Source organism: Epinephelus fuscoguttatus, linkage group LG18, assembly GCF_011397635.1.
Source record: "Epinephelus fuscoguttatus linkage group LG18, E.fuscoguttatus.final_Chr_v1".
Taxonomy (NCBI): domain Eukaryota; kingdom Metazoa; phylum Chordata; class Actinopteri; order Perciformes; family Serranidae; genus Epinephelus; species Epinephelus fuscoguttatus.
In genome coordinates, this window is record NC_064769.1 from 8902611 (window position 1) to 8919605 (window position 16995).

At 38.5% G+C, this 16995-nt stretch overlaps 1 protein-coding gene across 1 annotated transcript; it reads left to right on the forward strand.

Annotated features, from left to right (window-relative positions):
* Positions 1 to 6689: 6689 nt before the first annotated feature.
* On the forward strand, positions 6690 to 16939 carry LOC125906373 (uncharacterized). Its single transcript, XM_049604991.1, has 3 exons — positions 6690 to 7004; positions 10908 to 12692; positions 15087 to 16939. The coding sequence occupies exons 1-3, from the start codon at positions 6690 to 6692 to the stop codon at positions 15474 to 15476; spliced, it is 2490 nt and encodes an 829-aa protein (XP_049460948.1). The 3' UTR covers positions 15477 to 16939.
* Positions 16940 to 16995: the final 56 nt, after the last annotated feature.

The following is a 16995-nucleotide window of genomic DNA, read 5'->3' on the forward strand; positions in this document are numbered from 1 at the left end:
GTAAACATTCTGATCAGTGAAAGGCAATGTAGTTTTCATCTGGTGCCTCTCCATGGCACATTGCACCCAGTGTTCTTGTGCTGTCTTCATTGAGCAGAAGCTGTAATTAAGATGTCATCTAGATCATTACTTTACCCAAAGAGATAAAATACTGACACAGAATGAACCAGTCATTAACGCTTGAAGTGCAATTAATTCAAATGAATACAGGCTGAACAAAACAACTCTTTTAAAATTTAAATTACTTCAATGTACTCTATGCAATATATTATTTACATCCATATCAAATCAAACCAAAATGTATCTTTTCGTTGGCACTGATCAACAATAATATGATGGCAGCCATACTCACATGAACACTTTCACTTTTATTTATCTGAAGGCAATGCTGGGGAGGCCAAGGGAATCTGCAAACTTTGCTTCCACAGACAGTGAGTTGTTAAGTTTACCACTGCTTCTGTTACCACAGCAGATGGAGAAATTAAATTTAATTAAATGTCTTGGATGGCTCCTGCTGATTTATAATGCAACAACTCCTGCATCATTCATTTGTTAATGCTTTGTTGTGATTGAGGCTGTTTTCCTGTTGAAATAAAGAGGACATTGTGTTGTCCTTTGTTGGATATTTGAGTACTTACAGAGTAAGGAGCAGTTTCTCTTTGATACCACTGATGCAGGTCTGAGGCTCAAGATTGCTTTTCCCATCCAGGCATGGACAGCTTTCAGGCTGCTACAGAACCACAGTGGAGAACACTCAAGTGTATTTAATAATCCATTACCTTATGTCCATACCTGGAATACAAATATTACCACAGTGCAGATGTTCACCCAGCTGTGCAGAGAGTACTGGTCAGGGATGTGGAGGTGTGTGAAGTCAATCAAACACAGGCCCAGGACAGACAGAAGCAGAGCCAGCAGCATCAGTCCAGGTCTGACACACAGTTGAATATTAAATGATGTAAACAGTGCATTTGTCTTTTTAATTATACTTTGCTGTCTTTTGCTTTTCATTTAAATTGCTGAATAATGACTTGATATTGTCGTTTTAGCATAAAAGTGAGAAGTCAGATTTAGCTGATGCACTCATCCAATGAAAAATGTAATGAGTTCAGTGTCTGCATGGATTCATTTCAGTTTTCTGGTTATTATGATGTCTAATTAAAATAATAACAAAATCCACGCAGTTTAATCAGTTTCACTGAGAGACAATAGCTCCAGGCTCAGCCGCTGAAAAATAATTTCAGCTCAAACATCTATGAGAAATGATTTTACATTACTAAACAAAAACTAAATCAATTGCTGGAACTCTCTTTTCATTCAGAATTGTTTTAGTATAATATGTTTGCACACTGTATTGACCTGTATCTACTGTGTACGCCTATAGGGAGCTCTGAAATATAGCTGTTATAAGCATTTTCAACAAAAACTCAACATTATAGCCTCATGAAGGTAAGATTTATTGCAGGACTGTTTTAATAGACTGCATTCATTTTAGATAGGCTTTCCTAATAAACTGGCGACAGAGTGAGTATACTGTAGCGCTGTAAAAATATAATCATCACAACTGTCGAGTAACTTACCATTGCCATACAGAACCAGCAGCCCGTACACCGTTAGGACAGGCTGCCAGTTGAACTGCAGAGCTGAACCGTCCCAGGAGAAACCACCTCACCAGTGTGAGCTCCAGCAGCTCACAAAGAGCACACAGAGCAGGCCCAAACACAGGAGCAACATATATGTGACATAGAAAAAGACAGATGGCCTCAAATCGGTGAGTTTAAGAGATAGGGAGTGTCACATATTAGACAATATGTAGAACATAATGGTTTTATGTTACTGTTTGACTGTTGCAAAACGTATCTGTGGTGAATATGAAGTAAAACAGGTCTAGAGATCCTTTACTTAAAGGGACAGCTCACCCCAAAATCAAAACTACATATTTTTCCTCTTACCTGTGGTGCCATTTATCAGTCTAGATTATTTTGTGTTAGTTGCTGAGTGTATCAGCTGTAGAGATAATAATGGACCTAGATGGCACTCGGCTTGTGGTGCTCGAAGCACCAAAAAAACCAAAAAAAAAACATCTTTTACATCTTAAACTGTCACAAGCACAATATGATACAAGTGTCTTGCTATGAGTAAGTGCACATTTCCCTCTGAGCAGTGATACGGTTGGCAGGTGTATTGTATGGCTGATATCTCCAGTTCACACCAAAACAATACTGAATGATAATAGTAGGGGTGGGAATCACCAGATCATGATACTTAAGTCACAATACAATAATACAATATTATTGTGATTTAAACTTTTTGCAATATGCTGAGTATTGTGATAACATATACTACATTATAATGCATATTTAAAAAAAAAAAAAAAATTAATTGCAAATGATGTCCTCAAAAGTCACCATCCGTTTTATCTAATAAGATACAATTTTCAGTCTGTTCATCTCACTTTAGTCATTTTTACTAAAGCAAAATGTAGTTTAATTTGTATTTGTGACAGAATCATATGTATGGAAAAAAATCAATACTTTGTATGCTTGATTCGATACAATATTGCCATGAAAAGTAGAGCAATACTATGCAGATATTTTCCGCCACAACGTCAAACAAACAAAAAAAGTGTTAATAGCAAATATATATAAATTACTTTACTGGATTATTGTGACGCACTAAAGTACAGTTAGCCGTGCTCTTATTGAAACTGGTGAAGGTGAAGCTTATTTTAACTACTTTATATAGTGCTGGGCAGGTTAGTGTGTCTCTTCCAGCTAGAATTGGCTAAGAGTATTTCAGCCTGTTTTTATTTCAAATGAGATATAAAATGTGTTGCTGCAGTATAATTATGAAAAATGAAAGCTGATTTTAAAGACCACAGACTGAAGTGACTTGATAAGAAAGAGATTTTAACAGGAAACAAATGTATTATAATTGAAAAGGTGATCACATGTTTTATATGACAAAGTAAGGAAACAAATAGATGAAGCTCTGCAGTAAACAGATGATATTTACCTTGGAGCTGTAGTGGAGAAGAAATATAAAGAAGCATGAACGAGTGCCTCAAAATCACTTGCGTACATGAACTAAGTAACATTCAATCCCCCCAATTACTACACACAAAAAACTATTTTAAAAAATCTATTACATGAGATATAACAAACAAATTGTCTATGTTGTGATTTGTCCTCATCCAGAAGTGCTTCTGTCCCTCGTGTGAAATCTGCCTCTTGACCCTCTTTGTACTTGATGTTCTGCTCTTTATTTTACAGCTTTTCTATGACAGCTGATTTCGGGGCTGTTAGAGTACAAATTGTTGCTAATGTGAAACAAATCTGGTGGTTAAAGAAGGGATGCTGTTAGTGGGACGAGGTTGATCCCTTTATTATCCTGCTTAGTGTATTAGTCAAAGTTGTGTGCAAAAACACCATTACAAATTCACATATCAGGTCCCATATATATGTATGTATATTTAACTTTTTGTTTGATCATGTTGATTTCCCATGCCCTCTGGATCTTATTACAAGGCAAACCTGACTGTAACATTGTATGACATGTTTATATTGCACAAAATTAAAGCAGACGTGATCTGAAGTCAAGCAGACCTACAACATGCTGGACTGCATGCATTGTTTTTTTGAGGTGTTGTGAATTTTTTCTTTTTCAAAACAAGCATGTGGGTGATGCAGACCTCTTAGCGAGTCATCTAATTTAGCACAGACCTCCAGTCTGAATAAAGCCTCCACTGTTTAGCAACAATCCTGAGATCTGGACTAAAGCAGATGATCACAGAGGGCCAGTCACGTACGCAGAGAGACGCCTCATGAATGTGTAACCTCATTTCACTCTGTAATGACAAATGCAAAGGCAGGAGGACCATGAAGCTGAGCTGAAATTTTATTGGAGGCGTCAAAAGAGATATGCCATGTTAACAGCACTATGACTTCCATAAAATATACTGGTGTTCAATGTGTGGTTAAATACATGAGTAAAGGTGTCAGTCTACACATCATAAAGCAGCACAGTAACTGGAGAACTCAGCGCCATGTTGTGTATGATTTGTTTGGAACAAATATTTTCATCATCTTCATCCTCCACGAAGACAGACAGAAAGTGCTGAGCTTCCCAGGGCACTTCCTGAGTCTGAGAGGCCAGCACACGGACGCACTGGATGTCTTTCCTGAAGCTGAACTTTTTGCCTCCAGGAAGCACGGACGAGATCTTATCATCACCTCCAGACTGAGAGGCGATGAAGGCGTCAATCTCCAGAGCCTTCTCTGTGACGAACACTCGGACGTTCCTTTTGCTGTAGTTACTCATCTGGCATGCAGAGTTGAGATTTCCCATTTTGCTATGTCTGATGAGACTGCTGTGACTGGTCAGGACTGCAGGTTTTTCTTGAGGCTGTACTGTGGAAATAAACAGTGATGTTCCTCGTGACGTGGATTCAAATTTGTGGATATATAACATTATGCATATATTTTATATACATACATACACCCCACGCCAATACAGAGTTTTCACTCCACATATTATTACTTATATTGGGTTTATTTACACATTTAAAAAAAAATCTATATTCATTTTGTTCTAAATCTTATTTTCACTCTAATTAACCCTCTTTACTGCACACAAGCCTTTGAGCAGAGACTCAAGAGTATGCCGCACTGCATTTTACCTGCATATTGAATGAGCATGTGGCAAATAAAACCTTTCAGTCTTTAATCATCCTTATTTTACAGCCATGATTGTCTCTGGATTTCAACTGTGATGCTGTCAGTAAAAAGTAATATTGCTTTTCTACTCTGGTGAGGATGAATGAACAATGCTGGAATACTGCAAAAAGGTTTTACATACAGTATCTAACACCGCTCAACACATCTGAAAAACATATGCCATATTAATGGAGATGAAAAGAAGTCTTCTAAGAGAATAAATGCAATTCATGCACTCACATTTAACATAGACTAGTTGACAAAACAACTTTAGTTATAATTGAGTCTTTTCTCAAAGTCTAGTTTGAATCAAGCAGAGAATCTTACCTGCTGCTACACCGAAGGCACAATACTGCTCTGTTGCTGCCCTCCTGACCTAAGCACTGTGTGACTCATGGACAAATTTTGATAATATGCAAAACCTTTCAGCTATGGCAGTGCCATATACTGTATATGCACTGTCTGAAACAAGCAGGGCCAATGTGGTGTCTCTCACACCTATAGCAGGGGTGTGTAAACTTTTTTTAAGGGGGGTAGGTAAGATAATGTGAAAATACCTGGAGGCCAGCTGCTTCTTGCATCATGTGGGTTACTGAAAAAGAAAATTATATTCAAATGAGACAAACGCAACGGTTTCCTCTTTCAGCGGAAAAGTACTTGTTTTTTCATTGCTCTTCAAAGCACCGTCCCTTGCTGGTGACCTTATGCTTCTTTGCTGTGGCCATGCCTGCCACCTAGCAGGAAATGTCTGCTGTTGGATAAGTTTGCTTGTTTTCCATCTGTTACTGAAAACTCATTCATTCCACTTGCGTAATTCCGACTTGGCACATGTCTACAAACTGCATGATAGTGGTTAAAAATGCTAAGAGCTCTTGCTCGATTAACCAATATTGTAAGGTGGGCAACATATTGTGTATTTCGAAAGACAAGTCGCGGGACATTTAAAATTAATCCACAGGCTGCAGCTGTCCCCTGGGCCGGACTTTAGACATGCCTATAGCATCTCCTTTACTTACAAACCACAAATAAATGACATGAACAATTAACCCAGTGTACTTTGAAAAATGGTAATTGATTTGAAACTGCTACTTGCAAGAGGCAAGTAGCAGTCAATTAAGTGATGATGCTGCTGTAATCCTCATTGTCAACAAATCACCAAATGATCTAAAACCAACAATGTGCCCATCTCTCAATTCTTCCAGACTTCCCTACACTGTCTGTGACACTCAGCCCATTTGTCCTAAGATGTATATCTTTGAAAACACCTCACAAATATGTGGCATCATTTTTAAAATAAACAGCTGGGTGCTGTAGTTTTTAGCAAACATGACTCAAACGGGGTGAAAAGTGCATTTGTTGGGGACTATTTTTAGTTGTGTATGAATATACACAATTGGTGTTCTTGTGAGAATTTCTGGCAGCAGGAAGGTGTATGTGGGACTGGGTCAAAATAACCTAGTGTCGATGCTCACTGTAACAAAAGAACAGTTAGTTTACAGTTTTCAGGGAACAATGGAGCTCTATGGCACAGAGGAATACGATATTCTGTATCAGGCTTTGGATACACTGAAAATACTTTAGTAGGATCAATTCATTGTTGCTTTGGGGTGTTTTTATGTGTAGACAATAAGGACGATACAGAATATAAATAGACTTATGTTTTAAGTTCCTCTGAAATGCGATATGGAAAAGAGATATCATAGAACAAATGTTACGATTGTCCTTGTATATAAAAACGTGTTAAATTTGAAGTGCAGAAGCTACATAACCCACAAGTAGCAAAATTAAACTTTCATAAGAGATCCACCACTGAGGAAATGATAAAAAAGTTTCCTCTCTAATTACAGCACCTTGTTAGATAGAACATTATTTGCTGCACAGTTTGCATATTCAAAGTGAGACAAGAAAACTGCAGTTAAGATAACAGCATTACTGTTGGGTTTATGCTGCCCTCCAGCACTCATTCTCAGCACAATGAGGCCGTGGTTGCTGCTGCTGGCCCTGCTTGTCTCTGACCTGAGTCCCCTTGGAGATGGGGACTGGGTCATGGATTACAACTGTTGGACTTTATGCAGAAAATTGCTTAGGATGACTCTCCTAGGACTGAAGATACTTCAGACCCAAACTGAACCCCAGTGCATGTGCATCCAGAGAAACTGTGTGTATGTTGCTGTGCAGCACAAACAGAGAATCTTCTCCTTTTACTGGACACACATAGCTCATCATGGATGCAGTTTGTCCCATCAGGAGTTTACAAGAAGAATCCATAGGAGTCATATCCGAGCACTGGTATGCTTATTTCAGTCTTAATTGGTGTCAAATGCAACACAATATGCAGCTACTTTAGTTTTTGCACTTTATCAACAAAATGGCTTTGTCCCTATGTTGCCTTCCCTGTTGATGTACTGAAATGTGATCACAGCTATTGCCACTATATTTCATATCTTCTGTGAGCACATTAATTATTTTTAGCTTATTGTATTTTCTCTGTTCTGCTGCTCCCTGGTGTGTGTATGAATTATCAGCACAACAGGTGGGACTGTCACAGTCAGGCCTCCTCAAAATTACACTGCCTAAAAGCACAAAGCTGATCATAAAACACAAACAATAACAACCAGCTTTAATTTTATACTAATTTAACATGGTTAATAACAAGAATATCTGACACACAGCATGTTTTTGCACCTGTTCCGAATATTTATGGGAGAGCAGAGAGATAAGTCTCCAACCAATGCTTTGGACTGAGAAAGAGAAACTGTGAAACTTCCTTTCTATAAGCTTTAGGGCAGAAAAGACCTTGGAGGCCTCCTGACCTTAGAACACTATTGAGAAGATTACTAAGACCGAAAAGTAGACTATGAATCCTATGGTTAAACAGATTTGAAGAAATAAAGTTACTGAAAGAATAACTGCAACAGTTTTGGACATGTACTACCTCTGAGATTTCTCCCTTTCTACTTACCATTATACATATTCAGATATCAATAAATGTTGCACGGTTGACAGTGTGTATAGTTGAGTAGTGTGCTGAGGGAAGTGCCATTAAAGGTCCAGTGTGTAGGATTTAGGGGGATATATCGGCAGAAATAGAATACAATATTTATAATTACATTTTCATTAGTGTATAATAAAGAAATGTGAAAATAAGAATCATTATGCTTTCGTTACCTTAAAATGAGGCCATTAAATATGGAGCAGGTCCTCTTTATGGATGTATAAAGAGAACTGGATATGATGTTGGGGGTCTGTTCATTCCTAAGTCGAGCATGAAGCCGAAACAGTTGGACTTTCTGGGTTTTAAAGGATCTTCCGCATTGTTGAGCCCATATTGCAGGTACACTAGACTTTCAAAATGTTATCAGACTGAATGGGTCAAATCCTGATTCACTTATCTACTGATTTTGAAAGTCTATTTCACCATGTAAGTCTACTTTGTGGGCCCAATGACATCAGGTGACAAACCTGGGAGTTGTAGTTACACGGTTTGGCCACTATGTCAAATTGGCTTCAAAGTCAGGGTCACTTCAGTGCACTTCCTGGGGGCCTGAACCAAGCCTTGTCAAAGAGCATGGATACCAAGAGGCGAAGCTCAACAGAACGCCCCATCGCAACAAATTCCCCCATGGTTTCGTCCTACCGCCGCCATTTTGGACCGTCAGCAGACCGCAGCAGACCCGCTTGCATACAAAAACACACAGACAAACTGAAGATTATGCTTACAATGCTACTCACCTCGTGATAGCTTGGTCACAGCTGCTTTTTCACGTTTTTGTAAAGCAAAATATAGACTTAAAAAAAAAAAAGAAGAAAAACGGCCTTATGAGAAGATTAACTTAATTACTCAATCTACCAAAAAAAAAAAAAAAAAAAATCAATATTTTAACAAGAAACACATTAATGGCGATGTCACATAGTCAGGAATAAAGATTTATTTAGTTTGTACAGTAAGGGGACAGTAATAATAATAGTAATATATAGGCTATTTTAATATGATATATTTTAATGCTAAAGCAGTAATCAGTTCTGATATAAATGGTCCAAGAGGCCATATATATATATATATATATATATATATATATATATATATATATATATTATATATATTTTATTTTATTTTATTATTTTTTTTTTTTTTGGTAGATTGGCTTATGGGGTGATTTTGAAGGAGTAATTAAGTTAATCTTCTATAAGTGTTATCTTCCCTCCAAAACTGGCATATTAAATGGATATTAAAACACTTTAAAACTTACACCTCAGGAGTTCTTACCTGTCGGGATCCTTCGGGAAACGGTGGAAGGCCAGGTGTGGAGTGTTCCACCAATAGTTGTTGCAGTTAATTGCACTACACTGTTTTCTTTTACCTTTTTTCTCCTCTCTCCTTGACATCTTGTATGTTGTCTGGGCGCAACAGTCCAAGCTCAACAGTCCAAAATGGCGGTAGCGCCCCTAGTGGCTGTTGGCAGAAATTCAACGAGCTTCGCCTCTTGGTATCCATGCTCTTTGGCCATGCTTTTAAGCCAAATTTTGTAGTGGCCAAACAGTGGAATTACATCCATCGTGTGATGCCGTTGAGCCCAAAAGGGCTTTTTCCCATCGACTTACATGGCGAGAGAGACGTCTGTATATCAGTGGATAATGTTTTTTGAGCACAACTCTCCCCACACCAGCAAAATGAGTCCTTTCACTATCGGGGTTTGATCCTAGAAGAACAGCACAACTGAATCATTTTATCTCCATTCAAGTGAGCAGAGCACGAAACAGGAAGTAGTCAGCTCAGGCAGTGGAGGTCTCTAGTGCACCTGCTCTAAGGGCCACACAGTGCAAAAAGTAGAGCTGACAATCTGGGTGATTTTCATAGGAATGAATAGGGCCCTGCCTCAAATGCTGTATCCAGTTCTCTTTGAACATCCATGTCTCCTCTTCCACAGAGTCTGCCATTTTGTTTCTACAGTAGACCAGAATGGACCAACCCAACAGTGGCTCTTTATAATAGAGTGCCATAGGGATGGCAATTTTCTTGTTAGCATTGCACTGGCTCCCTCGTCAAAAAGCCAATGGGATTTTTCCACTGGATTTTGGATTATTCCTGAAAAAAAGGCTCTGTGGCAAACAAACGTTTATGATACTTACACGTTTTGTTCAGCGAGATAATCAAATCTGAGGCTATAAACAAACTATAAACAAATAATCAAACGAACCTAATGTCACCACCATAACAAGACTTTAAAGCCATGTTTGGTGTGGCTCAGCATGATGACATTCTGTAGTCTCATTTAGCCACTTGTTAACGACCATCTTTTTAAGGAACATAGAAGTTTTGAAGTTCACAAGTGGGGTATTTACTGATGTATTTTTTGTCTTAGAGCAAAACGTCTTGTGTGTCAACCACAGGCCTTATTTCAGGCATCTAACCAAAGACCCATTCAAAAAAATCCATTGACTTCAGGACGTGGGAACCAGGAGTGGTAAAATGACAACTCATTTCAGGGTTGTAGGACTCATTTCTCAGGCACTCTATGCCATTTTTGTACCTCAGTTCCACTACATGTTTGGTACAAAGGAGAAGTTTCATTTGGTTGCAATCTGGAACCTGCAACCTCACAGCCAGATGCCACTAAATCCTACACACTTGTCTTTTCTAAGTAAAAGCTGTCCATGGAGAGAGGCACGCTGAAACACAGTTAAAAAATGTTGCTCCTGGCCTTAGACACCAAGAGTCTACAGTCATGATAGCAGCTGCTTGAGGCTACGATGAGCTAAATACGTGCATGCTTACATGCTCACAATAACAATGCTTGTGTTCAGCAGGTTTAATTTTTTCCATCGTCACCCAGTTGGTGTCTTAGCAAGCTAACATTTGCTCATTAGTTTAGTACAGCTGAGGCTGATGGGAATGGAATTAGTTGTGCAGATATTTGGTCATAAATCAATGGAGGAGTTAAAATTTTGACCTGATGATGGCGCCAGATAAAAAGTTAGTCTAATGCTTGCTGAGATATTTCCGTCTGGACCCAAAGTGATGGATAGACCAAATGACATTGCCATCCCTGGAGCCATGCTGCTGGCGTGGCTAAAAATTGCTCACATAAATGAAGCAGTGTACTGGAAATGGTTTGTTTTTATGTCGTGGCTCATGAATTTGCCTGGTGGCAGTTTTGTAACTAACTCTGTCTTCCTCTCCTGTCACTCCAGGTTGTTTCTCTCCTTCATGGAAAGGGAAAAAGTGTTTCAGCATTTCTGGTGAGGTCAGATTACCTCCCAGCGCTGCATATTATTAGTGAAAGCCGTCATATTGCCACGGATAAAGATCATCCTGATTCAGGGTCTGCATGGGCACTGAATCATTACACAGATGCCTCAGGCCGCAATTTTCAAGCTTTCTTACTGGAGAAATCCAAGAGCTGGGCACCCGCCATCATTGTGCAGAAAATGCTGACAAAGAGAAACTGTGCTGCTACAAATGTGATTATTTCCTGCTGTTTTATAGAGGGTGAAATAAGATCAGCAATGAACATCAAGAAATTATTCAAAGAACAGATTGCACAACCACAAATTAGACTAAAAAAGAGCACACTGCGAGGGATCGACATTAAAGTCCCCAAGAATTATGATGGACAAATTGTAGTCAGTCGACATGACTTTTTCCGAGCTGCTACTCTGCACTCTGGCAGCTCTTTAATGAAAACCTCAGATAGATCACAAGTAGGGACACTTAGAAATTCAGTCAGAATTATAAAGAAAATTGAACATTTGAACTTGTTGCAAAAAAGCACTCAGAAGCAACATCCTTTAAAGGCTGCATCCAGTGTGCATGATGATGGATTTTATGGTGAGAAGCAACTCTTGTTGGGATCTAGAGAGAAGACAGAATCCTTAAATAGACGGCAGCACAAGATAAAGGCTTCTCGTGGTGATAATAAAGATTTTAGTGGGATGATAATCACAAAACAGGCCGAGTTTGGACGCCCGGAGGGGGAAAGTGAAACAGAACACTCACATACAAATACTATTGAAAATGGAAACCAGAAAAGATTAGCATACATCCTACAAGCCACCCATAAAACAGATAATAATGATGTTGATCACAAGCAAATGCTCAGTGAGGCGAGAGAAGTCTTATTAATGTTATTCCTTGCAGACACAGAGAGGGAGACACAAACAGAACCATCACAGCAAAGAAAACTTATTCTGAACACAGACACTGGGTGGGAAACAGTGAATATACCCATAAAGGAGCTTGATGACCCCCCGATCAGGACTAAAGTTATAAAGGAAATCTTTATTATTGAAGCGGAGTGCTTGAAAGAAGGCCTGTTTTCATTAGAAATGTATGCGCTAGATAGAGCAGAGAGAAAAGATATAAAACCAGCAGAAAGTAAAGTAACTCCAGTGTCTGCACATACTGAGGCGCAGGTCAAAGAAACTGAAGGGAAAATAGAACACACAGAGACTAATAATACCCCTCATAAAAATATGGGCATAAATCATAATAAACAAGAGGAAAATGTGCCGTCAGAAGAATCAGTCATACCTTCACCTCCCTCACTCAAAATGACGGAGACAGAAACGGCAAAAACAGAGGATACAGCCGAGACAACTCCAGTAAACATGGAGATAAAAGAGACAACGTCAAGTATGGAAATCTTCAATCAAGGCAGCACACGAAAAGCAGACAGACTGCCAAGTACAGAGACCCCAAGGATGACAATGAGTCCAGAATGTAAGAGTGACGCAGAGCCCAGATTTATACAATGTAAAACTGGGAATATACAAACTACAATTGAAAAGTCCTTCTCAGGCCTCAGGATGAGACAGGACATCCCAGCAGATACAAACAAACTTCATGAAGGCACAGGGACTGAAGACGGAGCTGTAACTGACAGACAAGAAGACCAAAATGATCCAAAAGCGAGCTCATTTACATTTGCAAAACCTTTACAAACAATCCACAAACAAGCTGCAGACACACTCGCAGAGGTAAGTCAAGTTGCAGGACCAGACTTCTGTGAAAATGGAATGTGTCAAGAATTTGGGAAATACACTCTACTCTACTTTCTGGTAGAGTGTTAGATCCCTTAAGTGTGTGTTAGTGTCAGTTAAGAATGAGGCTAGAGCTATCAGCCAATTAGTTGTATTAGAGCTGAAAGCACTCACATGAAAGAGCAGAGTTTAAAGGAACAGTGTGTAAGATTTAGGGGGATTTAGTGGAATCTACTGGTGATGACTGCAGATTGCAACCAGATTAAACATCTCCTGGTTAAGATTCCTTCAGTGTTTATTGTTCAGACGCTTTTTATTGGGAGCCAAATTATCCACAGAGGTCTCTTTCTCTCAAAAACAAACAGACCTGGTGATTAAAACTGGTAAAAACACTGAATGAAGCTGTTTCATGTAACAAATCAATCTTTCTCTCCCACTATCCCAGCACCTGCACATGTGTGCTCACCCTTTTTCTGATCCAGACGTACAGGGAGTTTTTAGTATGAGCCAAATTAACTGTAGAGATCTCTTCCTCACCAAATTAAACACATTAGGTCTAAAAAAGCAGTTTCATGTTACAAATCAGTGTTCCTTTGATGCTGTTTGGCATGTTGGAGATAGACCACTAGCCCAGCACCTGCTAATGTGTGCTCAACTTTTGCACTGATAATCTAAGATTCCGACATTCAGAAGGTTTCTACTGGGAGCCTAATTATCTGTGAAGGTCTCTTCCTCTCCAAAATAAACAGACCTGATGATTTAAACAGGTAGAAACTCTGAATAAAGCAGCTTCACTCTTGTCACAGAGGGGCTGCGAACTACGGTGGCAGACGTAAAAACGTGAATGACTCCATCTTGAGCCAGTGGTTTGTCTGCTTTGGGCTACTGTAGAAACGTAGTGTTGAAACAGGGTGATTACTGTGGACAAGGACCTGTTTCCTTTATAGATACAAGTGGCTCATTCTAACATAACAAAAACACAACAATTCTATTTTCAGGTGATATATACTTAATATATTATATTCCATTTCTGCTCATATGTCCCCCGAAATGCTGGACCTTTAAGTTCACTAATTAACTCCATTAAGTTTTATCACGTTTGTTTAATCTCGATGCAAACCAAAATATAAAAACAACAATTCATTTTACAGGGAACAATGTGCCTGACTATTTTTGGTCTGTCACAGTAACACTGGTTGCCTAGAGGTGTTGGTAGATGGATTTTGTTGTTTCCCCATTTCCAGTCTTTGTGCTAAGCTAATTGGCTACTGTCTGAAGCTTTATATGTACCAGACAGATATGAGAGCGATATCATATTCCTCTAACACTCCACCAGAAAGTGAATACGCAAATTTCCCAAAATGTCAAACTTTTGCATTAAAGAGACAGTTCACACTAAAATCAAGAATACATATTTTTTCCTCTTACCTGTAGTGCTATCTATTGATCTAGATTGTTTTAATGTGAGTTGGAGAGTGTTGGAGTTACCAGCCGTGGAGACAGACCTTGTTGTGAGCAGTATCATGTTGGAGCTATTACCTTTCCACCAAACTACACTCACACAACCAAATCATCTTGCAGAAGGAAGCGTGCATCTACTAATAGTTCACCTAGCACCACTGACTTAATGTTAATGTTACAGCTCAGCCAAGGAGGACGGCATCAATGTTTGCATCTTGGGCTGTCATGAGCAAGAGCCTCTTGTCCACACTTACTTCTGCACAGTGATACGCTTGGTGGATGTAGTTTGGTAGAAAGAAAATAGTTCCTACATGAAACTGCTCACAACCACGTCTGTGGATATCTTGAGTAACTGGGTCATAATTTCTGGGTGCCACCTAGTTTCATTATATTGGAGAGAAGGCAGACATCTCTACGGCTGATATTTCCAACACTCTGCAAGTCACACCAAAAAATCTGGATTGATATATAGCTCTATAGGTTAGAGGAAAATATATGTTTTTAATTTGGGGGTGAACTGTCTCTTTACAGTGCTTAAATACAATGCAGAGATGAAAAAACCCTAGATCCAACAGGAAGTGGGGATCTGAATAGAGATAAAACTGATAATGCTGCAACTATGTCAAAAATGTTAAGAATTATAATCAGAAAAAATGTAATTCAACAAGGGAAATAGCCATGTTATTAGATTTACTTTTTTTTTTATCCAATAAATTACTAATCTTTGAGACCAAATATTTTTAATGGCATAATGATGGGCCACTTAATATAAGTTATAAGTTATTTCTTTAAATCTTTATTTACTAGGCCTAATTCTAAAGAATAAATATCTATTTTGATCAAAACAATAAACTGTAAGATGAAATGAATCACTGCTCTTGCTCACATTTGTCAGCAGTGAATGTTCTGATGCAAAGTTCTCCTCCACAGAATACAGATGACAATATGCCACTCTGCAGGGGTTTAATACATCGAACTGAGGCTGGGTGGAAACACTGTATGGAGAGATCTGCAGGAACAGGATCAAATACGTTTTCCTCAATGGAACCCATGGATGCATTTAAAAACACAGGAGAGCAGGAGACAGAACATATCAGAGGCCAAAAAGACAGTCTTCCTAATGATGATGAATACGACCATTTCTATTATTTTGATGGAGTACTTAGGAGAGTTCGAAATAATTTTTACCCCTATTACAAGAGACAAAGGCGGCAAAAAAGGAGCCATGATAACACAGAGAATAGTGTTTTTACTCATGAAAATCTCCTCAGTTATATCCAACGCCTGACGTTAAGGAATAAGGCCAGTCACTTCAAATGATCCAGCACTGAAGATGAATTAAATACACGGAGTGACTGGGGGACATGAACCTTCTAAAACATTTAAAAATGCAGAATGCAGACACACACTCAGGGATTAATAATGCTGTTGTCTATTTTTACTTGCTGGCAAGTAAATGAGAGGCAATATCCTGATTGAAGATTTGAGTCTGTCTTCAAAGAAAGTCATCAACTCATCATCATCATCAAAACAGATGTCAGAATAACTGTGTGAAGGTGTAGAAAATATGAAAAGCATGATGTTTCTTCATGTGTGTTTGTAAGAATTCTGACTGTACTGACACTTTGAGACCTGATATTTATGTCCATGCCTGTCAATCCAATTCATTATACCTTACTGTGTACTGTGTACTTGTGCTTAAGTGATTGCTGAGACTGCATACTGTAAAAAGAACCCATTTAAAGGGACAGTTCACCTCCAAAATCAAACATACATATTTTTCCTCTCACCAGTAGTGCTATTTAACAATACACATTTCTTTGGAGTGAGTTGTTAAGTGTTGGAGGTATTGCTCTTCTCTTGAATATAATGGAACTAGACCGCACCAAAGAATTAGAGTTCATGAGTAGATGCACTCTTCCTTCTGTGCAGTGATGTGGTTGGCAGGTGTAGTTTGGCAGAAAAAAAAATGTTCCTACATGAAACTGCTCACAACAAGCTCTGTGGATTATCTTGAGTAACTTAGTCATGATTTCCGGAAAGAGACATTGCTGCTGAGTTTTTTCAAATGTATTTTTGGGTGTTTTGAGCACCACAAGAGTGCCATCTAGTCTATTTTATTCGAGGGAGGGCAGTCACCTCTGCAGTCTATATCTCCAACACTTGGCAACTCACACTAAAAAAATCTAGACTGATAAATAGTACCAAGAGAAGAAAATGAATATGTATTTTTGATTTCAAGGTGACCCATCCCTGTAAATCAAAGTAGTAAAGGCTACTAGTATAAATATGCACTTGGAAACATTTTCTCCCCTGGCATAGGTAGAGCTAAATGGACTGCAGCCCTTATTATTATTTACACACACACACACAGTTCAACTCTCTATCCTTGAACTTGTATTTATGTACTACTTTTGCCAAAAATGTTGTATACTCTCCTTGTACAGAATATAAACATTAATTTAAGAAGAGATGGTTGCACAAATATTTTTTTCATGCTGCTCTAAGAGGAACACAATGGCTTTATGGCTGACATTTTTCAGTAGCATTTATGTGGCATTGACCTTATATACCTTACATGTTCATAATCAGTTACAGCCAGTTCTAAGGATTTGATGGGTATGCTTCTTGATTGTATTTAAGTCCATGTTACTGTATGAGTTAATATAATGTATAATGTAACATCTGTAATAGAGAATGACCCTTCTTTCTCAAGATCTCAAGATAATTCTGTTAATACCAACATTGTGACATGTAGACATTGTAGTTAGAACATTTAACTTCTCTTTCAATTAGTGGCATGTTTCAAAAATGCATCCTGCTACCATTGTATGATTCG